A 25,110-nucleotide genomic window follows, 5' to 3' on the forward strand; every position below is an offset into this window, starting at 1 on the left:
GTGGGAGTAAGCAGTCTTACAGCCAGATGTGACCTACAGTGGGGAGGGTGAATGGGGGGGCTGCAGTCAGCCTTTATCAGGGCTGAAAAACAACACAATAGAGTATGACAGCAAGAGGAAAAAAAATGCATCAGAGTGAAGAGAGACAGATGGAGAGAAAAGCAGCACTTATAACAAACACGCACATAAGAAGAGTGTTGTTTTCCTTCTTTGTTACAAAGCCAAGTGCCCCCCATGGAGGGAAAAGATGGGTAACTCACTGTGGACTTAGCAGAGAGGCTGATCAGACTAGTGAGGCCTCGACAGTGTGAGACAAGTCCACAAAATATGTTTTGTGTCTTGCAACACACCATTTTTTGTCTTTGTCCTTTCAGCATTTGCTCCTGACAAGGCTGAAAAGTCTGCAGAGATAAGAGACTCAAAAACATGTTGGTATGCGCCTACAAGCATATATATGGAAACCAAGAGCAGCCATGTCTGAAAATCCTTTTAACATTATTGTCTTGAAGTAGAGTTAACTACCTAGTTATCTTTTCTTGTTTTTTGTCTCAGTTTAATTGTTGTTGTCTTTTTTTAATGATGACAAAGTTTTTTTTTTCTGTGCCCAGAAAGCAAATAACACTTGCATGCCTTAATAAACTCTTATGGATTCTGTCCAGTTGCATGAATAATCAAATAGGTTTGTTTGTATTTACTCATTTCCAAGTTTAAGTTGATCATTTTATGTTCCCTTAAAAACAAATCTTGTTATGTTATAATAACTAGTTACTGTACAGAAAACAAAAGACCAGTTTCTTAAAATAATGATAAAAAATTTATTTATAATATGTAAACAAGTATTGCGATCTGGAGATAGCAGAATAATTAACAAGTGAGCTCAAGGCTGTGGCATCAAAACTAAATTATTGTGTTTTTTTTGGCAAAATATGTGACCTCTAGAGGTTGTGCATATAATAATGTAAAAATGTCACATACATGGGTGCTGGTAGCATTGTAAAAAGAAGGTATTTTATCTATTACCATGATCATTTTCTAACCTTAAACAATACGATTTTACTAATATGTTTTTCTAGAACACACTCCATGCATAAATGGTTATTTGAGCCCAATCATTTGAAAATGAACTCTGTTCTGATTTTAAATTAACCATTGATTAATGTCCCTTTAAGGTATGTTGTAACAGAGTTCAATATAAAACCAATAACCACAGCAATTTATCCAGAGAATGAATGCGCCATCTCCATGTGGAGCTGTGAAACTTTTAAATCAAGAAGGTACATTTGTATCATTGTACAGTAAATAAACAAAAACCTACATTCTCAAGCTGATGTTATCTTAGCAACAACAGAAATATATAACAACCTGGGCAGGTTTAGATGATTGAAAGTGTTACAGTTATGAAAAATAATATATTTGATTAATGATAATTAACACTAGACGTTAAAATACGTGTAACTTCAAACAGGTCAGAGTGAAGGCCCAGTTATGCTTGACGCAGACGAACAAACAGTTTCAACTGTAGAAATTGAGCAAGCTCTTGAAGAAAGACTATATGTGAATGTTTAGGGCATGTTGGGCGGTTGGAAAAAACTTTGTAGCGACGCATTACCGCTGCCAACCGGTGACTGAAATTGGATGTAAAATACATCAACAGCCTCAGTTGTGTCATGTCAATGATGTCATCAGACAGTGCCTTGCAGCATGTGCAGCTGTTGGTTCCCTTGCTGACAGTGGATGGACTTTTGGTAAAATTGCACAATGGTTTCTTATTTATTCATGTTTTCAAACCAAAAAACATTCAAATGCACTGTGTTTGAATGAGTTTATGGTATTTTAGGCATTATTTTGAGTTACTTTTACTACTAGACACAACCCAGAGCTATTACAATATGTATTTATAATTTTTCTTTAAAAATATAAAAGAAATATAAATATGGCACCCAATTCAGTTTTAACGAACACAAGCCAAACCCAGGCAACATTATTTATAAGGACTTGACAAACAGCAACCACTAACCAAAGTGCTGAACATCGGAATAAAATACTCTAGAAATAAAATATTTAGAAAATAAATAAGAATATATATTAGGAGGAGACACAAATAAAAGCCTTAAAAGTAAAAGTTATAAGTTGAAACAATGAAATTAAAACAAAATAAACAACTCACACTGTGTTGAAAACTAGACAAAGTCCTGTTTAACCCAGTAACATGATTTTGTGTCATTTGTATGTCATTTCATGTAATTACAAAAAGCATTCCAGTTGGTTAAGTTTAGGGTAAAATGCAGGGGCTCAAATCAGCCCTGGTATTTTGGCCCTGACCAGCCCATATCATGAATATCACAAATCTTTGAATATCAGCTGTGCAACTCAAACACCATGCAGGGAGTTAGCAGAGAATCAGTGGCAGCGAACACATATAACACTTCCAAATAGTTTCATTTGTAATATAATGTCTAAACTCGAGCACAATGATGAATATTAGAGCAGCGTTCATCCTACTTTGTGTCTGATGGAGAAAGAACGGACATGAGAAATGATGGATCAGATAAAACCTGTTCCTGGACTAATAGTAGAAACTGTGAGATGTTATCTCAACCAGGTTAAACAACAGATTGATTGATTGGAACATAATCCTTCAATCAGGTCTAGGACTAGACACAAATAGCTTCATCAGTGGACAAAAACATAAATAAACTATGTTAAAAAGTGTTACTTCTGTATATTATTCATAAAAACCCACACAGAAGCTGTTTCTAAGGCATTCTCACCCAAAAGTATCCGACTATCAGCACACAGCTAATAACTGATAAAGAAAACCTGAAATTCGCTGACTCCATGTTAATGTTGATGAATGATGGTTAAAACCTCACGTTTAAGATAATAAATGGTCTGTATCTATATAGCCCTTTACATTATATATCACAATCACACACTGATGGCAGAAGCTGCCATGCAAGGCGCTCAACCACGACTGATCAGAAGCATTTGGAAGAATTTGGGGTTCGGTGGCTTGCTCAGGGACACCTCGACATGAGCTCGACAGGCTGAGGGTCAACCTGGCAACCCTCGGGCTACAAGACAACCACTCTACCTACTGAGCAACGCCACCCACTGATTAGTCAGTTAAGAAGACATAAAATAACTCAATTTAACATCTACTGCTTTAACCAGTGAGCAACACCAGGTAACCAGCTGTTCTCCTGGTGGAAACACTGACATCAAACTATGGTGGAAATAAAACATGTTTTACTGATGTTTTTCATCACTTCATCATAACTTCATAAAAAGCTCACATGTTCACTGCTATCTGGCCCATATGGATCAGACTCACTGGGTTTAATGGGTCTTTTAACTCAGAACAGAACTCAATAATGTGAGATGAGAAAGGGCATGTTACCTCAGCGTCTACCACTATCATCATCATCTATGGCAGCTGATGAAGGTCCTGCTGTGGCAAACAGGCCAATGTGTTTTGGACATTTGGTAGCATCTTTTTTTTTTCTTTTTTTGGTGCAGTTTCTGTGCACCTTCTCAATTTTTTCCCCTCAGTTCTTACAGGTAGCTGCATCCACTAGCAGTCCCAAGTAATGGTACAGGGAAGGTTTTTATCCTCTTACTACTAAAAAAAATACCAAAACAAATGTGAGAACAGGCTCCACTTTACTTAAAAAAAGTCCTTTTTGTTATTAGTTGCTTGGATAAGTTTGGGTATTAAGATCATCCATCCATCCATTATCTGTACAGCTTTGTCCATCAAGGATCGCGGGGAAGTTGGAGCCTTTAACAGCTGAGAGGCAGGGTACACCCTGGACAGGTCACCAGTCCATCGCAGGGCCAACACAGAGAGAGACAAACAACCATTCAGAAGGAAAATTTGTCTGTAAAAAAAAAAAGCAAAAAAAAAAACAAAACAAACAACAACAAAAAAAAACTCTTGGTATTCATACAGGGTGTCTTCTTCACTGCATAATGACCATGAAAATCATAAATGGGAGTTGATACAGAAACTGGTCAGTATGTGCAGGACAGTGGCACTGAGTCAAACCTGCAGCAGGGGCGTTAAATGTATAATCAGCAAACAGTGTAATCACCTAAACTGCTCCAAGTGAGCATATGGGATTTAAGTGCCTAAAAGTTCCCTTGCAGACGGAGTTATCCCCAATGCTGGTATCCATAGCAACAGATTAAGGCTATCTCTCAAAAGAAAAAAAGAGAAACTGCAGCAAGAATATTCTAGTATCTGTTTGCACTTGAGTGTATGTGTGTACATCAAGTAAATGAGTAACCCAGAGAAAATGTAGGTAACTGTACTCATGCAGAACAAGAGGAAAGAAAACATAAAAACAAACAGAAAATGTTCAGAAAGGAACAGGAAAAACAATGCATAGGATTACATCATATGAATTAAAGTATTCTGAAAATAATAAATTTACTTTTATCCAGAACATACTGCGGTGCACTGTTTCATGAACTCTGCCTGGCATGGGCATTTCAAAACACACAAGTCTTTGTGTGCAAGACGTCTCACATGAATTGTGTGTAGACTCACATCTCAAACACTTGGCTGAACGCATGTTGCTAAGCACTGACAGATCCTCAGGGATAAAAGGGATAGAAGAGGGAGCAAAAAGATGGGCTGAAGAGATGAAGGAGGGAAAACTATTAGAGATAGTGAGCAGACAGCTGGCAGAGATGTTTTACTCCACAAAGCCTCATCACATGGATGGATTCTTCCTGATAGAAGATGTGAGCAGAGCTAAGCTCAACCAGCCTTGTCTCACCATGTCTGTGCTTGGTGGCTCTACAGTCTCAACTGAACCACATGATTTAGACAAAACTGATACTGAAGGCTTTAGAGATTTCTTACGCTAATTTTAAGCCTAATATATAAGCAAAAATTAAATCATTTAATATTTTTACATGAAATTATACTCACAAAAAATAATCTATGGATTTGTATTTTGTGACATGACGTACCCAGTGTTTTTATTTACATTACAATAAGGACAGTAGCAGAGTTTTTGTCATTGTGATGCAGCCAGCGTTACAAACTTTCCTTAACAGAATACAACTCAAATTAATAGAAAATGCTGTTAAATGTTACTATATACACACACTACACACTGGTTACCATATTCATAGCATCCATCTTGCCTTTTTATTTTGCTTTGTACCAGTTTCCTGCATCTGTTGTATGTAAAAGATGTAAAGGACACCACCACAACAAAGCTGCTCCCATTTAAATATTTTTCTGTTTCGGTTGTCAGAGGGTGGAACAAATCTAGCTAAAACAAGACCAGTTAAAACTATTTGTTAATCTATGGTAACTATCAATGCATTTTCAGACTGCTGCTCAGCTCTAATAACACTTACATTTTGTAAACTTAGGGCACATTCACACCAGGGTAGTCCGGGGATTGCTTTGCTTTGGTTTGCATTCATGTTGCATTTTACTCAAGCGAAACCAAACCCCCTGAATAACTTCATGCAACTAAAACAACTGCCTCTGTTTTGGTTTAAAATATGTGGTAACTTTACTGAGAATCAAAAGGATTAATTGTGTATTAAATCCAATTAATACTGTACAGTTGTGATGGGATGATGTTTCATGTTTCAGTTTTTGCTTGTGATGCACAGACAAGAGGGACTCAGCACTTTCCTTTGTCTTCAAAACTCTTCTATCCTGCAGAGGAGCAGACAGTGTTGAGACTTGCCTGCATGTGCCCGATGAGACAGGCAGCGCAGAGATGTGCTTTTAAATGTTTGAAAAGTCAAACAACTATATAACTTTGACGTTACAGCCTCAGCATTGATAAGCTTTCTCATCTGGGACAGATCTTTCAAGTGTTTCCCCAACACAAGGTAGACAGTATGGAAACAAACTCTGCTATTCCGTCTGATCCAGAATGAAACATCTTTATACAAAACAGCTTTATAATTGTATGAACGCTGTTAACTATAACCATCTTAATTTCTTTCTCCTTTCTTTCCCTAATTTGTTAAAAAATCCACATAATGATATGGCATTTTAAGCTCCTGTCAGTAGTTGATTAGCTTGCACACAAAGACGTCGCATTGCATTCCACAGCTGTCATCTTATGGCCTCTTTTCCGCTGCTCCCACTCATTATATCAAGATGTGCAACTCTGTTTAGAGCAAAAACCTCTTGAAATGTCAGACTGTTTCTTTAAACTGTAACTCGCATAATAAAAAGCAGACAGCAACTTTAAGTTCAGAGATCATTAAAATTATGCTTTAAATTATTAAAACAAATGTCCTGAAATCAAATGTGAGCTATAACCACTGCAGCAGTTGTATTTGCTGTGTAATCACTGCTTTTCTTTCCAGCTATGCTTCATTTATGCAAAGCAGAATTCTTAAAAAGGGCCTGCTTTCTAATCAATGCAGGCTCTTTGAACACAACTGAAGGTGCTGGCAACAAAAGAAATCTCTTCAAAGAAATACATAACATCAGCATTGTTGTTTTTTTTAATTATATTCTTTTAATCCTACTTCTAAAAAGCATTACACAGAAAAAACAAACTAATGATTTAATGTGTGTGGAGAACAAACCTGAATACCTGTGTGAAGTGTGTGGGACAGCTGCTGCTTTTGCTGATTACTACGTTAAAGTGAAAGGCTCTGAGATTTCATTGTAGCCGTGAGGAGAATTTTCATTCTGTTGGACAGACCAGGAAAAGCCAGAAAAGAGCTCAGATGTCTCTAAAGTTACAAAATTATGGGTTTCCTTTTGAGCTTACTTAAGATTCCTCATGTGTTTCCTGTTTGGTGCGTTTACTGGATGTATAAGCAGTTTGTACAAGTTGCATCAGTGAAAAGTGATTGACATGTTGTGGGGGGTGATCCAGTGAACTGACTGACCCATGTTCAAAGTAATATTTTCTCCTTTTGTCAGGATATTCAACTGAGCCTGCAAGAAACAACAGGGCAACAGAGGAGGGGTGGGAATGAAGAGATATCAAAGGGAATAGAAGATGTGATGAGCTATCTTGAGGATGCTTGTCCAATGCATCATGAGCCAAACCAGAGACGTATACACTGCAATTACAGAATATTCTCTTTGTTCTGGTTCCTTGGACATATAAGAGCTGGTTTTTGAAAGCCACAGAGATCAATTTCAAAGAATCGCTCAACATATTTAAGGCTCATCTTTCAGTTGAAAGTTGGTTTTTATGTCAGAGTACAGCATGTGATATTAAGCCATTAACAGGCTTTTAGTTATTCAGTTGTTACAGTAACTATCCAGAGAGATAATTGAGATCAGCTTGTTGTTGGACGGCTCTTCTTGGTGTAACAAGTGGAAATGTTCGGCCTTCTGATTTGTATAACAGCACATTTTAGCCACTAGAAAAACGTTAAAAGTGAGAAACAATTGTCATGACCACTGCCGTGCAAGGCAAGGCATATTTATTTGTATATTTCATGTACAAAACAATTTAAAGTGCGTTACAAAAAACAATAAAAGCATGACAGCGCAAGAAGCAATAACAAGTGCATTAAAAACAAACTTTAAAAGAAATAAATGAAATTAAATAAAAACACAAAGAAAAAAAGAAAGACCTAAAATAAACTAGATAAAAGGCACAAAATAAAGTTTCAGTGTGGGAATTTAACAATTGTTCTGATAAAAGGACACAAATAGAAAAGTTTTTAACCCTGATTTAAAACTGCTGAGGGTTTCAGCAGACCTGCAGTTTCCTGGGAGTTTGTTCCACATGTGAGGAGCAAAAAAGCTGAATGCTGCCTCTCCATGTTTGGTTCTGACTCTGGGAACAGAAAGTAGACCTGACCCTGATGACCTGAGGGATCTGGTTGGTTCATGGCCAACCAGAAGATCCTGAATGCATTTTGGTCCTAAACCATTCAGTGCTTTGTAAGCCAACAGCAGGATTTTGAAGTCAATTCTTTGACAGACAGGAAGCCAGTGTGGACTGGACTTATATGATCTGCTTTCTTGGTTTCAGTGAGAACTCGAGCAGCAGTCTTCTGGACTATCTGCAGCTGTCTGATGGACTTTTTAGGGAGACCTGTGAGGACAGTAGTCCAGTTTACTAAAGATAAATGCATGGACAAGTTTTTCTAAATCCTGCTGAGTCATCACTCCTTTAATCCTATTAAGTGATAATAGGCCGACTTCACAACTGTCTTAATATAATTACTGAAATTCAGATGCGAGGCAGGATGGATCCATGCTTTCATGTTTACTCCAAATTCTGACTCTACCATCTTAATGTGGAGCTGAAATGGAGACTCATCAGACCAGCAACGTTTCTCCATCTTCTATTGTCCAGTGTTGGTGAGTCTGTGTGAATTGTAGCCTCAGTTTCCTGTTTTTAGTTGACAGGAGGCACCCAGTGTGGTCTTCTGCTGCTGTAGCCCATCTGCTTCAAGGTTGGACATGCTGTGTGTTCAGAGATGCTATTCTGCCTACCTTGGATGGAACCAGTGCTTATTTGTGCTACCGTTGTCTTTATCGTCTCCGACCACTCTTCCCATTCTCCTCTGACCTCTGACATCAACAATGCATTTAGGTCCAGACAACTGCTGCTCACTGGCTATTTTCTTTCTTTTTTTTCTCCATGCCACATTTACAGTCTCTTAAAGGTGTCATCACCTGGTCTTTTAACCTCCTGAGACCCGTGAGAAAAAAAGTTTTTCTTTTTTAATCTTTTTATGACATTTCAAGTATTGTGGTCACAAGAAACATGTTGCAACATTTTTTTTCAAAAACAATGTTTATTATGTCTTGCTTAATACACATTGTAATGGTGCAGTTATAATAGTGTATTATTATTTGTATGGGTTTTTAAAAACATCCTTTCATTTAATGACCACTTAACAAGATTAAGACAGTAAACGAAGAAACATGAAAAACGTAAAAATTGAAATTCCCTCCATTTTGAAAAGACACTGCATGTGCTGTGTTGGCCACACCCCCACAACAGGGGCATCAGAAGAGAGTTCAAGATGTTTTCTTAAAGGAAAAGTATTAATCACATACATACTATAATCAATGCTTCACTTAGAGGTCTGAGACTCATGTCCTTCACAAAGGACAAAAAGGAATTGTCGGGTCTCAGGAGGTTAATGTATCCACTGCCCTCTATGTGTCTTTGAATATTTTTTGAAAGCTTATTTAAAAAAAAAATCAAGCTTGCTCACACCCCAACTTTGTCTCGTGAGAGTTCATGCAAGCTTATGACTAATGTTAAAGAGGTGCGTGCTGATTGGTTGATTGGGAGGCCAATGTCGGTAGGTGGGGGGCTGGCCCAGCACATGCACAGTGCGTCCGACTCCAAAACACCAACAGCTTAGTGATAGTGAGCAAACCTGACCTAGCAGCCGCTTACAGAATTCAGCCATTTATGTTTGAACCAGACTCCGAGCCTGAGAGTGACAATACCGAGATGGTGGGAGAAGTACGAAATGTTTACACAAATGTACGTGGCAGAGCACTTCACCCACTTATAATAAAGAAAATACGGGACTCATTTGTACATTGTTGGATGTTAATGCTTTTAGGCTCATCCCATAGCAATAGCTTTAGCATTAGCATTAGCTGCGTCAGCAGTAATGCATGACTTTATATCATTATATTATTATATCATTCCTCACCTAAAGCATGACTTCAGGTGTGGAAAAGGGGCTGGCTTATTCAAGTCATCTTGACCATATCTACATGACTAGATGATTGAGTTGCTGCCATGTGATTGGTTGATTATTTGTTTGAACAAGCAATTAGTGGTCAGTGAGTGTAAGTGTGTTATTATACATGTTCAAAAGACAAACAATACGAAACTGTGTATTTTAGAAACCATACGCGGAGATATAATGAAGGACTTAATGCCATTTAAAAATCTCACTATACTGTTTTCATATTAACTACAAACGCATTATAGATCTATATAATTACATCATTCAATTCTGTTTTTACTTGATTAATTGTTTATAATAATGGGGTTTACATGAGTCCTTAGCCAACATTTTCTTGTCCAAGCTTTAAAATCGTTCATTCGTGTTCATTATAGTCATTAACAACGGGACATCACAGTTAGAAATCTGGGTGAGATATATTAGATTTTAGGCACTTCCTGTGGGTTGAATGCCTGTAGCGGCAATGTGTGTGACGAACTGTCATTTGAATCAATGATCTTGTATTTTCACTAAAACTAAACTGTTGGAGGGACACTGGGATCTTGTTGATGTCAAAGGTCAGTGCACTTCAGGAAGGATTTACTTTTGAATAAGCACTCAATTTAATTGGTTGACCTTCTCTCTCTCTCTCTCTCTCTCTCTCTCTCTATATATATATATATATATATATATATATATATATACATATATTTTTATGTGATGACACATTTGGAATCCATGAGCCAAACAGAAAATCAAAGTAGGTGTTGACATATAAAATGAGCAAAGCTAACGATACTCATGTACTGAGATTAATACATTTTTACACTTTGACAACTCCTCTGGTCTTTTTATTGGTATTAAAAGTATTCCTCATAGTTACCATAGCAACATCCAACTTATCTAGTTACATAAGATAAGCAGATGCCAGTATCTCAGGTGAGGGGAACTGGTGGGAAAGTGTTGACTGTAACCATGGTTGAAACTTTGCAATATAAAATGGAAATGTTTGGTGTCAGAAAATCAAACCTATTTCAACTTTTTAGGAAAATGTGTAAGACAGCGTGAAGTATGGAGTCAATTAACACCTCCTTTAACTGTAAGCAACGTGAGAAAATAACATCTGGAGTTATCCGCGCCAGTGCTGGCATATTTCTCAGCTAATTAGACTCTACTTTTCACCATTAGTCCAAAGTTTTAGACAGCAGTGATTTTATTCTTCTTTAGTTTTTGTGTCAGTTAAACATGCTGTCGGTTTTGCTTCAGTGGTAAAGGAAAAGGTTGTCTGCTCTCGGATATTTCAGTCCGGGTTGATGGCAGCTCTGGTATAGTATACATCTACTGTAATCACTGCATATCAAAAAGATTCAAAGAGATAATATTTCCACAACCTTAATGCACACATTAGCCACAGTAATCTGTGTGAGTCTATATTAGTCAACTATTACAGAGAGAGGAAAGACACATTTTCTGTTCCATCAGTTAAGATGTGATTCATCTCTATGTGACACTCAACATTTTCATTTTCACTTTTTTTCTACTTTTGAGGGGTTATTAAAAAAAACATATGAAGATGAAGAATTTTTAATGTAAAAATTTAAATGTGTAAAGATAAAATGTACTAGCCATGGATATGTGAGTGTTTCTTACACTGAGATTAGCTAGCATGCTAGCTAGCGTATCTCAGTGCTAATTCTATGCTAGCATGTTCTGGGCCTACAGTATTTCTACTGACAATGAACTTCTGATTTTAATCATTTTAAATTAAAAGAATTGCAGTTACGGGTTAAATCAGTATGAACCATAAACCTGAAAACATTAGCTCAGTTAGAAAGAAGAAAAGTTAGCCTCATTCTGTCAGAAACACCCTTAAACAGATTACTTATTAAAACAATGTAAACTCTTAATGTGATTACTGCATACAGATTATTGTTTATGATCAAAATTAAAAGTTTAGTTGGAGTTAGCTAGCTATGTGCAGTGACTTCTGCTTAGTAAAGCTGTGATCAAGACCTTCTAAATTATGCATCCTGTTCCTTAGAGTATGGGTGAGTACACAATAATCCACAATATTTGCCTCAGTTCTCACTTCTCAAAAAAATGTAATGTAAAATGATTATTGCACGTGCTCTGAAGTTGAAATTTGATTTGATAAAATAATTGGAAAATAATTAAATATTCTATAGACATGCTGGCAGGTACATGTGCAAGATTTTAAAAAAAATCTTTAAAGGAAATATGAAAACAGCAGTTTTTAAACAGTGTAAATGGAGCCGGTGCCTGAATGCAGAACTTTCTGCTAAACACAGTGTGCCACCTTTGATCAGAATTTAGTGCAACTCTTAAGACAACACCTGCAGGTTGTTCAAAATACAAACGCCTATCTCCTCACTGGGACAAAGAGTATGAGCACATAGTTCTGGATCTTTCCTCATTCCACTGGCTTGCAGTCAAATACAGGATTGATTTTAAGATTCTTTTATTTGCTTTTAAATATCTCAATGGGCTGGCCCCAGAATACAAGTCTGATCTCATTGCACTGTATGGCCTTCCTTCAGCCAGTCAGATGGTTTTAGAGGTTTCTCGATCTAACTTAAAAACTAGAGGAGACCGAGCCTTCTTAGTAGCTGCTCAAACTTCTGTGGAATGTTTTGCCTTTAAGTGTGCAGTCTTCAGATGGTTTGTCCACCTTTAAATCTTTGCTGAAGATGCACTTGTTTACTTTGGCCTTTGGCTGAGTACAGGCACCCTGTTCATTTTTTTTCTTTTTAATACTTTTGTATGTTTTCCCTGTGTTTTTATATTTTATTGATGTGTGTAAAGCATTTTGGAGGCTTTGGCTGTGTAAATGTGCTATAGAAATAAACTTGACATTGACACTGGCAGCTGAAAGTCAAATAAACTGTTGTAGGGGAGTAACAAACACGGCTGTCTGCAGAACTCTTGACCTTATACACAGTGTATGTACAGGTTTGAGGATAAGCATAAACCAGCCGCCAATCAGCTGAAATTGTTTTCAAACTGAGGCCAGAATCAACACCACGACTCTGAGCTGATCCCAGGCCTTAAAATGAAGACCAGTGTCTTAAGAAGTCATTGTTCTGGTGAGTATCATGACAGCAGAATGATGGTCTGCTTGCTGTGTTGTGCGAAGGAAAAGTACCTTTCCTAAGAGAACCATTTGGATATGGGGCTTCCCTTGAATCATTACTTTTTATTTTATTTTAGATTTTTTTTAAAAAGAAAAGAAAAAAAAAAAAAATCAAACAAACGTGCTTCTTACCAATTTCACTCATAACCGTTGAACCGGAGTAACAACAGAAGAAGGTGGACAGAGGAAAGAAGGAGAGATAAAACATAAAAAAGGAAGAGCAAAACAAAAAGTAGAAAACAATCACACTGCTGCCATCAGAAAGGAAACTGTGAAGCCTGCGGGCCAGGACCAGCAGACTGAGAGACTGCTTCGTTTACCAGGCTGTCAGGACGCTGAACTCTCTCCCTGCACTGCTCCCCTTCCACAGATACACACCCTGGACTCTGACACCCTCCGTCAACACTTTAACTATTTACACCCTTTGGAAGAAGCACACAGCCATCTTAATCACTTTAAGAGACCATAAGCGAACTCAATCTTCTTTTTTGCACTATAACCGTAAACATGCATTGTACTGACTGTAATTTGCCTTGTCTACTTATGTTTATACTTATGTTTTACTTATGTTTTATTTACTTAGTGATAGTCCTTGTTTTGTTTATTAGCTTGCATTCTTGTATTTCATACACCAAAGTTTGAGAGAACTGTAATTTCAGTTGTTTGCCCTGTATTTGCTGACATATATTTGACATATGTTATGTTTACTTCAGAAAATATTTCTTTTCATCTTCATTAATAGGTCCACAGTAATCATCTTAGAACTGACAATATGATGCTTTGCCATTGTCTTTCTCATCCTGAATTACATTTAATAAAACAAATGCATATAAATGATAAACAACACAACTAGCAGCAAAGAGATTTCTAATCAGACTTTTGACAGTGATTTGGACCAGATGTCTCAATCTGAAACAACATACTGCCTCTTTTTAGATAAACTGCATCTAAACACCTAAAACCTAAACTCTCAAGTTTACTCAGGTCACACAGCTGCTTAAAGGCCCATTTATGCTCCCTTATGTATGTAAATAGTGACATCCGTTTCAACCGTTGCGTTTGTGATACGTCTTTTGCATCGCAGTGGTTAAGTCAATTCCTCCACCGGTGGGCAGTGCTAGATCATTCCCGTGAGTCAACGTCAGTTTCAGACACCCTTTGATAGCTAAGCTCCCTGAAAATGAACCAAATTATGCACGTAACTGCCGCAGGAACTGTCCGTCCGTCTGGTCCTTAAAGCCTTTGTTTCTTCGTTTGACTTCAAATTCCAGTTCGGCCCTTTATCACACACTAAACACTTATCAGTCATGTTTTTTTTTTTTTGGTTTGTTTGTTTGTTTGTTTTTTAGTGGGCACTTTAATCAGGACAATACTTCTTAAGAATAACAAATGTCAAGATTCACACAAAATATTCTTTATTATCCAAACCTTCATGAAGAAATGTCAGAGGAAAAGAGCTCAATATCTCAGAGGAACATAAGAACACTTCCATCAATGAACACATTGAATGAAAATAAACTGTGACGTGACTTGAAAATACACAGGGATTTTAAACGGAGTCACCATTTATAATCTTGTCATTTATGTATTTTAATTTTTGTAGGCATCCAACACGTTACGTATCACAAACCTCTTAGTTAAACCAGCGACTGCTCCAGCCACACCATCTCTTTCTACTTCCTCTACCTGCAAACAGGAAAACAAACATCTTTCAGACAGAGACCAGGGAGCATGATGAGCACAACATTTATGTCATTGAAAACTCAATTCAAATGATTCCATCCAAGTAACAGAAGCCTCAGCTTAGTGAAAACACCCGGTGATGACTGACTCAAATTAATCTGCTGCATTCTGGTTTTGCTGCTTTGGATTTACCTGGAAACTGACTTAATATATGTACACTTCATTTTGAAAACAGAAGCAATTAGTCAGTAAAAGGACAGAGACCTAGGTGTGAACACCCTGTGACAATATCTTCCAAAATCAAGTCAAGTTTATTTTAAAGGACTAGCATTGATAAAATTCTCTCTCTTGTTATGCTTATAATGTCCAGATCAGCTGTTGAAAGGTTGCTGCTTGTAGAATTATCAAAGCGTCTCTGCTGGAAGCTCCATCACGGACCGTCTTTGTAGGAGGAGGAGGGCTCTTTGAATCCTGTGTGTGCTGCACAGCAGGTAATATTTCAGATGCGACGTACTATATGGTGGTAAATCTGTTTACATCAACGGTAATTAAAACATACCATAGTCTTATCCAGAGAACCATCTTGCAGAGCTTTAAAACTAAACTGTCCGTGTAAACGACCCATTCTGTGTCCATTTCTGCTTCTGAACCACAACATTATTTCTGCTTTACTTCCTGAAACTATGCAGACGGTGTGTGCATTAATCACATGTTTAAAAAAGCATAGTGGCAAAGACACAGAATTTGCATAGAAGTGTCATTACCATGTTAACTTTGACAGCCCTAAATGAATTACTTTTTAAAAGTAACATGCTGCTGATGCTGACGGGTTGACTTACACTAAACCTACTTTCTGGGTTTTATTTATTTATACAGTATATTTATTTCTTGCCCTGCAAGAGTTAGTTAGAATCAGATGCAGTCTGATTTTTCTTTGAACTGAAAAGTACAAAGTGATGTGACAGATAAGCAGAAAATAACTTTCAGCTTTACAGTAATCAAGTTTAAATTTAAGAAAGTTTCTTAAGTCAAATACAGAAGTCATTTCCCCAAGCTGTGAAATAAACTCGAGGCTGTGAAAACACGATGTCCAAAGGCTTAAACCTGCGTTTCTATCTAATGACCAGTAGGGGGCGACAACCCCTGGCTCCAAGAAAAAAATCTGTGAAGAAGAAGCTACATTTAATTTTATTTATCAGCTCAGTAAACATTTTCTTGATGATTTTCTGGGTTTTACTGTAATCTTCATGTCTTAATTAATAAGAGAGGAGCTTCTGTTTTGTAAATTATAGACCCATGCCGAGTAAAATGGAGAATAAAGAAAGGTTTGTTTCCGATTGAACAAGCTGATCCTGGGGGAAAGTATCTGCAGTTCTCAGCTTTCAGCCTACAGTTTCAAAAGACCAAGACAGTGAAGACACTAAACTGGTTAGAAAGTCCACAAACCAGTTGGCTGACAGTGGTGATGTCCATACATCTTCTACAATCAACTGAACCATCAAATTGCAACACAAACTTCCTTCTGAGCAAACTTTACACATAAAAAAAAGACATCCTCTTTAGGTTTTCTAATCTCAATCTTTTATTTTGATTTATTTTGATGTGTGTGTGTCTTTTTATTTTTCCTGGTACAGGATTAAATAAAAAGCCACACACTTGAACAAACCAGTTCCACCAGCATCACCACCTCCTGTCAGAGTCTAACATGTTAATAAGAGACATGGTTGGACTACCTGCTCGGACACGGCCGTCCCGTAGCGTAGGTCTTTGGCAAAGTGCTCACAGTTGTTTGTGATGAAGTTGTACGGCAGTTTCTTGCCCACCAGTTTACGAGCCTCGCTTACAATCTCATGAGGTTTGCGAGGTGTGCACTTAGCATCAAGGCTGTTGTTGACAATCCACGGGTCATTATTCACCACTTCCCTCAACTTCTCTTTTCTCACTTTCCCACGAGTAGACAAGCCAACCAGGTTCAAGAAGCGTCCACCACTAGAGCCTGAACTGCTGGAGCTTCCACCACCACCCCCTTAAAGGACAGGAGCAAAGAGAGTGTTTTGTTCCAGCTCATCCACCATGTAAATAACTGGACATGTCATGAAACCCAACAAGTTTTCAAACAGATAACATGGACAAGTTTGAAGATGGATTTAGTGTGAGGGTAAAAGGAGGCGGGAGGAACTCACCAGTTTCCACAAAGTCAACAACATATCCATCACCAACATAAACAGCCCAGTGATTATAAGCTCCTCTGTAGATCTCGATCAAATCCCCGAGCTCTGGATCTTTCTTATTCTGTGAACAGAAGACAGAACTGATTCTAACCTTTACTGAACTAAACTGGGAATAATGAAATAAACTTTCATCAAACCAGTTGTTCCAAGCTGGTGAAATTATGTGTTTCCAAATAAATCATATGAATATGAATGTATGTTTACACAGTGAGAAACTCTGCAATAAACCATAATTCCAAACCATGTCTGTGTTTCTTTAGTCTGCAGAACTTTGATCGATGATACCTGCAAGAGAAAATAGTCTTAGACTCCAAAGGTCTGGTAACCTGTTTTTACCCTTAGGGTACTTGGAGACACTGCAGGGTGTGAGAAAATAAAAATAATGTAAATAATAATGTAAAATTTATACTAGTCCTGTGATATAAATAAAATGCATATTTAAGTTTATAAACTAAAATGTATATGAAGTATTGGTTAAACTATTAAAATATTGGAGTATAGCTGATTTTGATGACTGCCATTTGCTTACTTTGGGAACTGGTTTCAGAAGTTAATGTTGCCAGACTCTAAAAATGCTGTTTCCATGTAAACAAAACATCCAAATGATTAAAAAAAAAAAAAAAAAAAAACCTTAGAGGGGTCAGAGACCCTAGGTTGGAAAACCACTTATTTGTGCCATCACTGAGAAAAAAATCAGTGTGTTCTTTCCACGTAGTGATTAAATAAAATAAAAAAAAGTGTGAGGTGGATGTGTCCACTCCACTGGTTAGTTCCACCCCCTGAATCCCTCTGGCAGGAAATTCCTCATACTTTTTTTTTTTTTTTTTGTCTGGCAGAAAAGAAACATGTTGAGAATTAAAGGTTGAAGTTATACTAATATAACAAAAGAATAAGCATCATCTCATCAACTGCCTCCTTTGTGATAACATTTGTCCAAACTGTAAAAGTCATTAAATAGTCAGGAAATAAACCGATAAACAACTGTGTATGAAAAAAAATTGTTATCCGCTGGTTGTTTTTAGTTGTAACCATCAGTTTATTATTTCCTAAAATTGTTACCTTTTTTCCCATTTTACTTATTTACTTGTTTTATTTTTTAATATTTAAGATCTCATTTACACTTATCCACCGTGTCTCCAGTCTGTTTCCTCTGGCCCCCCACCGGAAAACATTCAGACCCACCCCTGCTCTGAGCAGATAAACAGCTGGTTCGTTGCAAGTTTTAATGATGCTCCTGTAGTGTTAACTTTACCGTTAACCTGTAACATATTGTTTAATGGATTAGCTGTGCAATATGATTTATATTTTTATTTATTTATTCAATCATACTATAGCTGTGTGTCTCATGCTGACTGACATTCCCCTACACCTTTTCTAAATCGGAAAACCAGCTGTTTATCAGCAGATTTAAAGTCTTGTGAACAAAGATTTCCTTTTTTTTTTCTTTCAGAGGCCAAGAGCTCTTTAAAGCACGAGTTAGTTTCTGGTATTCTACACCAGCATGAGAACCAGTATTGTCTTCATTGTTTAAATGATTGTTTTAGTTATTAAGAACCGAAAGTCGTGAGAAAAGTTTTTTGTTTAAGATCACATGTTTCAGCAGCGGCTCAGTTTAATCCCCGAGCCCACATAGTTTATAACAGCTTTATTTATTTATAGCGAATCTGAGCTACATCTAGCAGATGTAAAACTTTAACTTTGTTAACACACTCACTAAGCAGACTACAGCTTCGCTTAATGAACAAACTTCTTTGTTTTTAGTTAACTTTTTACTCACCGTTTATCTCCCGTACTCTGGTCGGTTATTCAGGTAATGTGACGCAGGGCAGCAAGAACTCCACAGAAGTGAAAGTAGTGAAGTGTTCAGTTCGTCTTGTAGGCTTCCGTCAGTCCGCTGCCACGACACGTCAATGTCCGCCATGTTGGTCATGGCAAAGACGTACATACATAGACGGGTGTTGGGTCTGAGCTGGTTTAAATATTAAACTTTTGTTTTCAGCCGACTGGGACTATCGTGGGAAAAAGTCTGAAAGTGTAACCTAATTTTTAAATATTTGTTGACTGATCAAAAGAGTTTGTTTTTTGGGCTTACAGTAAGTTAATGCAGGTGGGAATTTTTTTGTTAAAACCAGGAGTTAATTATGAGCAGATGTGGTTAATTTTCCCTGGGTAACACTAAAAATTATTTAAAAGGCATGAAGTACTAACACCCAATTTGTTGTACAGCAATGGGCATATTTAATAATCTCCAATGTCGCCTTTCAATTTTTGCGGCAACATAATTAAAAGTATGATTAAATAAAAAGAGCACAGAACATAGATTTTACAGTATTTACTGTCTAAAGGGATATGTGGTTCTAAAACAATGTACAATGCAGTAGAGCAGTATTAAAATATGAAATTATTTCAGGATACACAAACTCCACATTGGCTGGGGCTCTATGTTTCTCTTGGTAAAGAACTCATTTTCAATAGCGATGGTGACAAATTTGACAAACAACAATTAAGCAAAGATTTATTCTTAGTTGTAAAAATAACTAATTCAGCCTAATCATGTTAAGAGTGTTATGGTTTGTACTTGGGAAATGCATGACACAATGGTTTTGTTGTAGCTGAAGGTTTTTCTGGTCACTGTACGGCAGGGCAGGACAAATAGAAAAACAAACAACAACAACAACAAAAACAGCCCTTGCATTTTGGACCGGACTGGTCCATATACGATCATGCACACCACAAATATTTGTGCTCTCTTAAATGTGAATATTAACAGTGCAACACCTTAAAACCACTAAAATCATGCAGTAAGACACATAAATACCTCCAATATTGTAATTTATTAATAAAATATAAAACGATACCCCTGCAGAATGAATATTAGAGAAGCTTTCATCCTACAGTGTGTTTGATAGAGAAAAAGAAAAGAGAACAGACATGAGAGATGATGGATCAGGGGAAAACTGCTCCTAAACAAAGTGTAGAAACAGTGTCTCTGTGTCTGCCGCCTGCTCTTCAGGAGATGTTGTCTCAACCAGGTTCAGCTAAAGGTTGAATGGGGATTTTTTCTCTCTCTCTCTTTAAAGAACAAAACAAAACAAAAAACAAAACAAACAAACAAAAAAAAAAAAACAACATAATTTGGTCATGTCCAATTACTGGATACTTTGGTAAAGAGGCAAACAGCTGCATCAGTATTAACATAATAAAAAGAAAATCTTAAAAAGGGTTTTACTTTTTACACAGCTTACCTACAGGAGGTAGCTTCCCTACACAGAAGCTGCCTCCAACACACTTGGACCCCAAAGTATCCGACTATCAGCCCACAACTAATAACAAACAGGCTAATACAGAAATCCAGAAAGCTGCTGAGTCACTGTTAATGTTGATGAATCATGATTAAAAATAATCTTCTCATTTTTAAGATGATTTAGGTCAGGAAGACTCAAAAGAACTATCTAACATCTGCCGTTTTAAGCAGCGAGCACAACTAGCTAACCAGTGTACATTACTTACTAACCAGCTGTTCTCAAGCTGGACATGCTGACACTATCAACTGCCTTAATAAATGTAACCAGACAAACTAATGTGGTAATAAAACAACTTTTTTATTGACCTGTTTTCATCACTTTATCATAACTTTGTAAACAGCACTGCTAACTGTTAGCATGTTTACTGCTAACTGTTTCGTATGGATCAGACCTACTGGGTTTAGTGGGTCTCTTTACTCAGAACAGACCCTCAGTAATGTGAAGCAGTGCAGCTTACCACTCCTACTACCACCATCATCATCATCACTCACAGCAGCTGAAGAAGGTCCTGCTGCTGTTTTTTTTTTTTTTTTTTCTTTTTTAATTTGGTTGTTTTTTTTAAGCACAGTTTCATGTACTTCTGCTTAAAACAATCCTATGAGCAACACTGGAGAAGAGAAAGTGTCTGACATCAAAGACTGAAGCTGCTCCACAATATTTTACTCAACTTGTTCCATCATGTCAACATGTTTCTGATGACCAACACTAAGCACCTTCTCTGCTAAAGTAATAAAGGAAATGGAAATGTCACAATGTCAGGAGGGTTTGATCCAGAAAGGCAGATGACCCACTGAAAACAGTGAACAGGAATTCATTTATAGTACTTACAATGAAAATCTGAATAACTGTGTGAAGAAAGTTTTTCCAGGTTTGCAGAATCATGTGGGGAGGCAAAGTAAACCGCAGGCCAGCATCTGAGTCCATGGTTTTGGTGTGAAAAGGGCTTGTGGTTTCAATGAATCATCTCTAAAGCGGGTCCAGGTGAGATAAGTTGCTGACACGTTCTATAGCGGGTGAGTCAAACTTATTTTAGTTCATGGCCTATTCTGCACAATCTGATCCCCACTGGGCCGGACCACGGAAATGACAGCATGATAACCTATAAATAATGAAAACTCCACCCTTTCCACTTTGTTTTAGCACAAATAAGTACAGTACATTATCAAGATGTTTACATTTAATGAACTACTCATTGAGAAAACTTTATGACAAACCTGAAGTTTCTTCTTCTAAGGGAGTTGAGTCAAAGGAGCTGAATCTTTTAAAATAACTGTATTTCCCATCATTACTTCTCTATAAGTGAGGACCAGTAATAGATGTTTTTCTCATGTAATAAGACATTGTTGTTTGATTTATAGTTCAATAAATGGAAGCAATAAAAATGTTTGATTTTTGTTGCGGTTCAGAGAATTGGTTTAGATTTGATTAGCTAGTGAATGGAAACTGCTAGATGGTTATTTCTGCCCTGTGTTTCTTACAAACATTAAAATACGTGAGTCAAAGAGCAGCTGGACAACACACAGATGATGTCCTGGAATCTGTTAATGGGAAGGCGTGGAGATGTGGCTAATGTAAGTTTGAAGAAATTAGGGGAAGCCTACCAATTTAAAACCTAAACAAGAGATGAAGAGTGGAAATGTGAAAGTGAAAACAAAAGAGAACAGTGGGAGGTTTAAAGCTGATTGATTTGCTTCCGGTACTCTGCATAACTAGGTGACTTTTTATCCCATCTGAGCAGATGAGGCAGCCAGCTGTCACTGCAATGATCACAACAAACCAGCGGCTATGCACATCGTCATACAGGCTGTAAATACACACATACACACACACACACACACAACCTCGAGTTCACTTTGCTTCATCACTGCCAGACTGCATTTCTCGCTCTCTCCCAGCGGACCACCTGGCAGTGAACGTGCTCACCTGCAGCAGAACAGGGATCCAATCATGACGGATGGTCTGTCAAACACATGCCAACACGCGCAACGAATGAGTGGATGCATGTCACACAAGCAAACGCACACACCCCTTACCATGCTGAGGTCGGTGGGGGAGTGTGTGAGTGCTGAGCTGGAACAGGTCTGCTGGACTCAGGAGTGAGTAGGCTATGTGGTTGGTTCTGCACTGTGACTTCCTACAAGATCCACATCCGCTGTTTTACACAACACGCTGTGGGCTGGCTGAAAAATCAGTGCCTTGTTATATAGAAATTAAGTCACAGCAGATGCTTGTCACTTTCTGCCATGACGATGCTTTCAGCCTGACTTTTTAATTACTTTTGTGAACGATGGGTGTTGGAGGGCTTTAACTTCATAAAGTCTTAAAATGAATCCGGGAACCTTGCTATTGTCTCTGGCCATCATTCATTATCAAAAACATCTAATTTCCTACAAAGACAAGACTTAAGAAATTTACTTTAACATCGTCATCAGACCGTCCCAATTTGTCCTACAGGCGACTGTTGCTTGGTTTGGATCCTGCTTCAACAATTCTGAACATAGAAGGTAGCAAAGTGTCAGTTTTCTACATGCAGGGCTACATGACAGCTGCATGACATGGTGTCCATGGCAATGCAGAAAATGTCAGCTATGCTATCCAAAATAGAAAGGTTTTGTGTGTGTATTTAACCATGTTTTTCTAACTTTAATTCAGTACTTTTAATGAATAACCTAAATTAAGTACTTTTAATACAGGAAATCCTTCCTACCTTCTGCAGTCAGACTTTATAACTCCTCTACCTCTGTCAGAGCCACGATTACACACCTGGTCTAATTCTATCTGTCACCTTTTGCTCTCTGAATCCCATCACATTGCACTTATGTATCTTTGCATACGTTGTACATGCTAGATATATGTATGTATAGGAAACATTTATATGTCTACATATATTATTATTATTATTATTATTTTATACTGTTGCTGCTAAAGTGTATTTATTCTATTTTTCTACTTTCAGTAATTCATCCTCTTGTATTTTTGTGTATTTTTGTGTACTACATCAGTGTACACTTTAGGCTGAATGGCCCAAAGGTTATTTTTCTAAAAACTGCAAGATTTTTAGATTACATTCAAATTGTGTTGTTTTTTTTTTTTTTTATTATTATTATTATTTTTTATTTATTTTTTTTTTTTTTTTGGTGCACATGGGGTAAAACTGACAATTTGAATTCATTATCACTGTGACTTTAAAATAAAGTGAGCAAAAGAATAGACTTGCTTGTTTTTTGTTATTTATTTAAGTTAAATAAGTTCATAGTACTAAAGAAAATTGAGGTAACAATTTGCATGGACCTTTCTGAGTAGAACTAAATCAAACAACAAAGTCACATAACTTAAATAAGTAATTTGACAACTTAAAATCACCTAAATTTTAAAAGAAAATTTAATTTGAATCAGCACAATTAAGCTTTTTAAGCAAATCATGTTGACCATACTAAATAAATTGAGTTTGTAGAACCATGGGAGTCTCTGGATATTTACTTAAAGGTCCCATATTATGCAAAATTCACTTTTTAATGGTTTTGGAACAGTCATACTGGTCCCCCCGCATGTGTAGGAGACCCGTAAGTGTGAAACTCTTTCAGGCGCTCTCTCTCCCCCCTGCTCCACCTCTAGGGAAGTAAGCGCTGAAATGAGCTTGTTTGAAAGCGTGTACGTTATGACGTCATAAGGGACAATAACCACTCCCCACAGAGCGATGGACCCGTCTACCGGCTCTCAAAGCCCGCCCTCTAAAAATCACCTAGCGCCCAGTGTTTTTCCCTCTTCGGCAACCCTCGTTAGCGGACATGGCTAAGCGACAGAAGCACTGTTCTGTTTGTGGCTGCATAAATGAACACGAAAACGTTTTTTTACTTCCATCCACTGAACCCACGAGGACTGAGTGGATTAATTTTATTTTTGGAGGAAATGTACCCGGAAAACTTCCAAAGGTTTTGCATGTCTGTGGCCAGCATTTCAAAGAGGATTGTTTCCACAACATGGGGGCATGGAAAGCAGGCTTCGCCAACCGTTTGAAGCTGAAGCCAGGTTCAATACCAACTGTCCGTGACACAGCTGGAGAGGTAAGAGCTGGCAGTTATTTTATCGTTTCGGCCTTATTAGTCTGATAGCTTGAAAATATATTAGCACTGTTGTAAATGTAGCCAAGTCACTGTTTCTACTGTTTGTATCCGGTGCCATTGTGCATCAGATTGATGAGCGTAGCTAGCTGTGTTCTCCGTGCGTCGCGGTTTGGGTCGGTAATGGGGGCTTCAGGAATGGGTTCCGGTGTTCCGGCGTTTGTTTATCCTTCACTACGCTGTAATCAGCGTCTAGTTACCGCTAAGGCCTAACCTGTCAATCACCTCATGACGGGCGATGCGATGGGCGGAGCCAACAGCTGAGCTGCTCCACCAGGGTTCCGCCCACCATAAACGGCACATTTCTGAAGCTGCTAAAAAGAGGGAGGTGAAGAGAAGCCGCTGCACTCAAACTGAGGGTCGATTTGTCCATACCATGGCGGAAATATTTCATTTAGATATTAATGAATGGTCTCAGATTGGGAATAAAGTGTATAATATGGGACCTTTAATAGTAATTAAGTTGAAGAACTCAATAAGATGCATGCAAATTGTTAGCTAAATTTTTTAAGTTAAGCCAGTGTATTATTTTTTAGAGTGCATTCATACTCATTTCATAATCAAAATCCAGGATGAATTCAAACGTTTTTAAATAATTTGTTTAATTGACTTGAATGTTTACAATAAACCCACTAACTGGTTTGATTAAGCTTTGTATTTGCTCTTTATTATTATTCTTTATTATAAGATCATTTAGAACAGTGTTGCATTTGACAGAATAAATACCGATGAATCTCAGGTAACTCAAGAATAGACTTGAAAAAATTGTAAATCATATTGTAATGAAGTGGCAGTGATATCGGCTTATTAATTCATGCATTTAGATAGTCTGCATTTTTTCCTCATCTTTCCTTCCTGCTATCGCTGCAGCAGCTGTGTTGCTTTTCAGCCTTCCAGGAATATATGAAAGGCCGTAACCAGGGTTTTAGAAATACCGAGGTCCACCACCCATTATGACCCAC

General features: G+C 37.5%; 1 protein-coding gene across 4 annotated transcripts; it reads right to left on the reverse strand.

The window, feature by feature from the left end:
• Positions 1 to 14,206: 14,206 nt before the first annotated feature.
• Positions 14,207 to 18,580, reverse strand: LOC121657065 (phospholipase A and acyltransferase 4-like). 4 transcript variants are annotated; one of them, XM_042012429.1, is made up of 5 exons: positions 18,500 to 18,580; positions 16,964 to 17,007; positions 16,675 to 16,783; positions 16,225 to 16,517; positions 14,207 to 14,494 (listed from the first exon to the last, which is right to left on the reverse strand). In XM_042012429.1, exons 2-5 carry the CDS (start codon positions 16,964 to 16,966, stop codon positions 14,399 to 14,401), a joined length of 501 nt encoding a protein of 166 aa, XP_041868363.1. In that variant the 5' UTR covers positions 16,967 to 17,007; positions 18,500 to 18,580; the 3' UTR covers positions 14,207 to 14,398. The 4 variants fall into 4 exon arrangements, with proteins under 4 accessions (XP_041868363.1, XP_041868361.1, XP_041868364.1 ...); XM_042012427.1 differs by having other exon boundaries at positions 16,927 to 17,007; positions 18,500 to 18,536; XM_042012430.1 differs by lacking the exon at positions 18,500 to 18,580 and adding an exon at positions 17,252 to 17,330.
• Between the last annotated feature and the right edge of the window lie 6,530 nt (positions 18,581 to 25,110).

The sequence above is a fragment of the Melanotaenia boesemani genome, chromosome 17, assembly GCF_017639745.1.
Source record: "Melanotaenia boesemani isolate fMelBoe1 chromosome 17, fMelBoe1.pri, whole genome shotgun sequence".
In the NCBI taxonomy this organism is placed as follows: Eukaryota; Metazoa; Chordata; class Actinopteri; order Atheriniformes; family Melanotaeniidae; genus Melanotaenia; species Melanotaenia boesemani.

Coding starts and splice junctions, on each gene's coding strand:
- LOC121657065 (XM_042012427.1), bottom strand. CDS start 16,953: ATGGTTTATTGCAGAGTTTCTCACTGT. Junction 16,784..16,926: donor ATTGCAGAGTTTCTCACTGT/GTAAACATACAT, acceptor TTCTGTTCACAG/AATAAGAAAGATCCAGAGCT. Junction 16,518..16,674: donor TGTTGACTTTGTGGAAACTG/GTGAGTTCCTCC, acceptor CTGTCCTTTAAG/GGGGTGGTGGTGGAAGCTCC.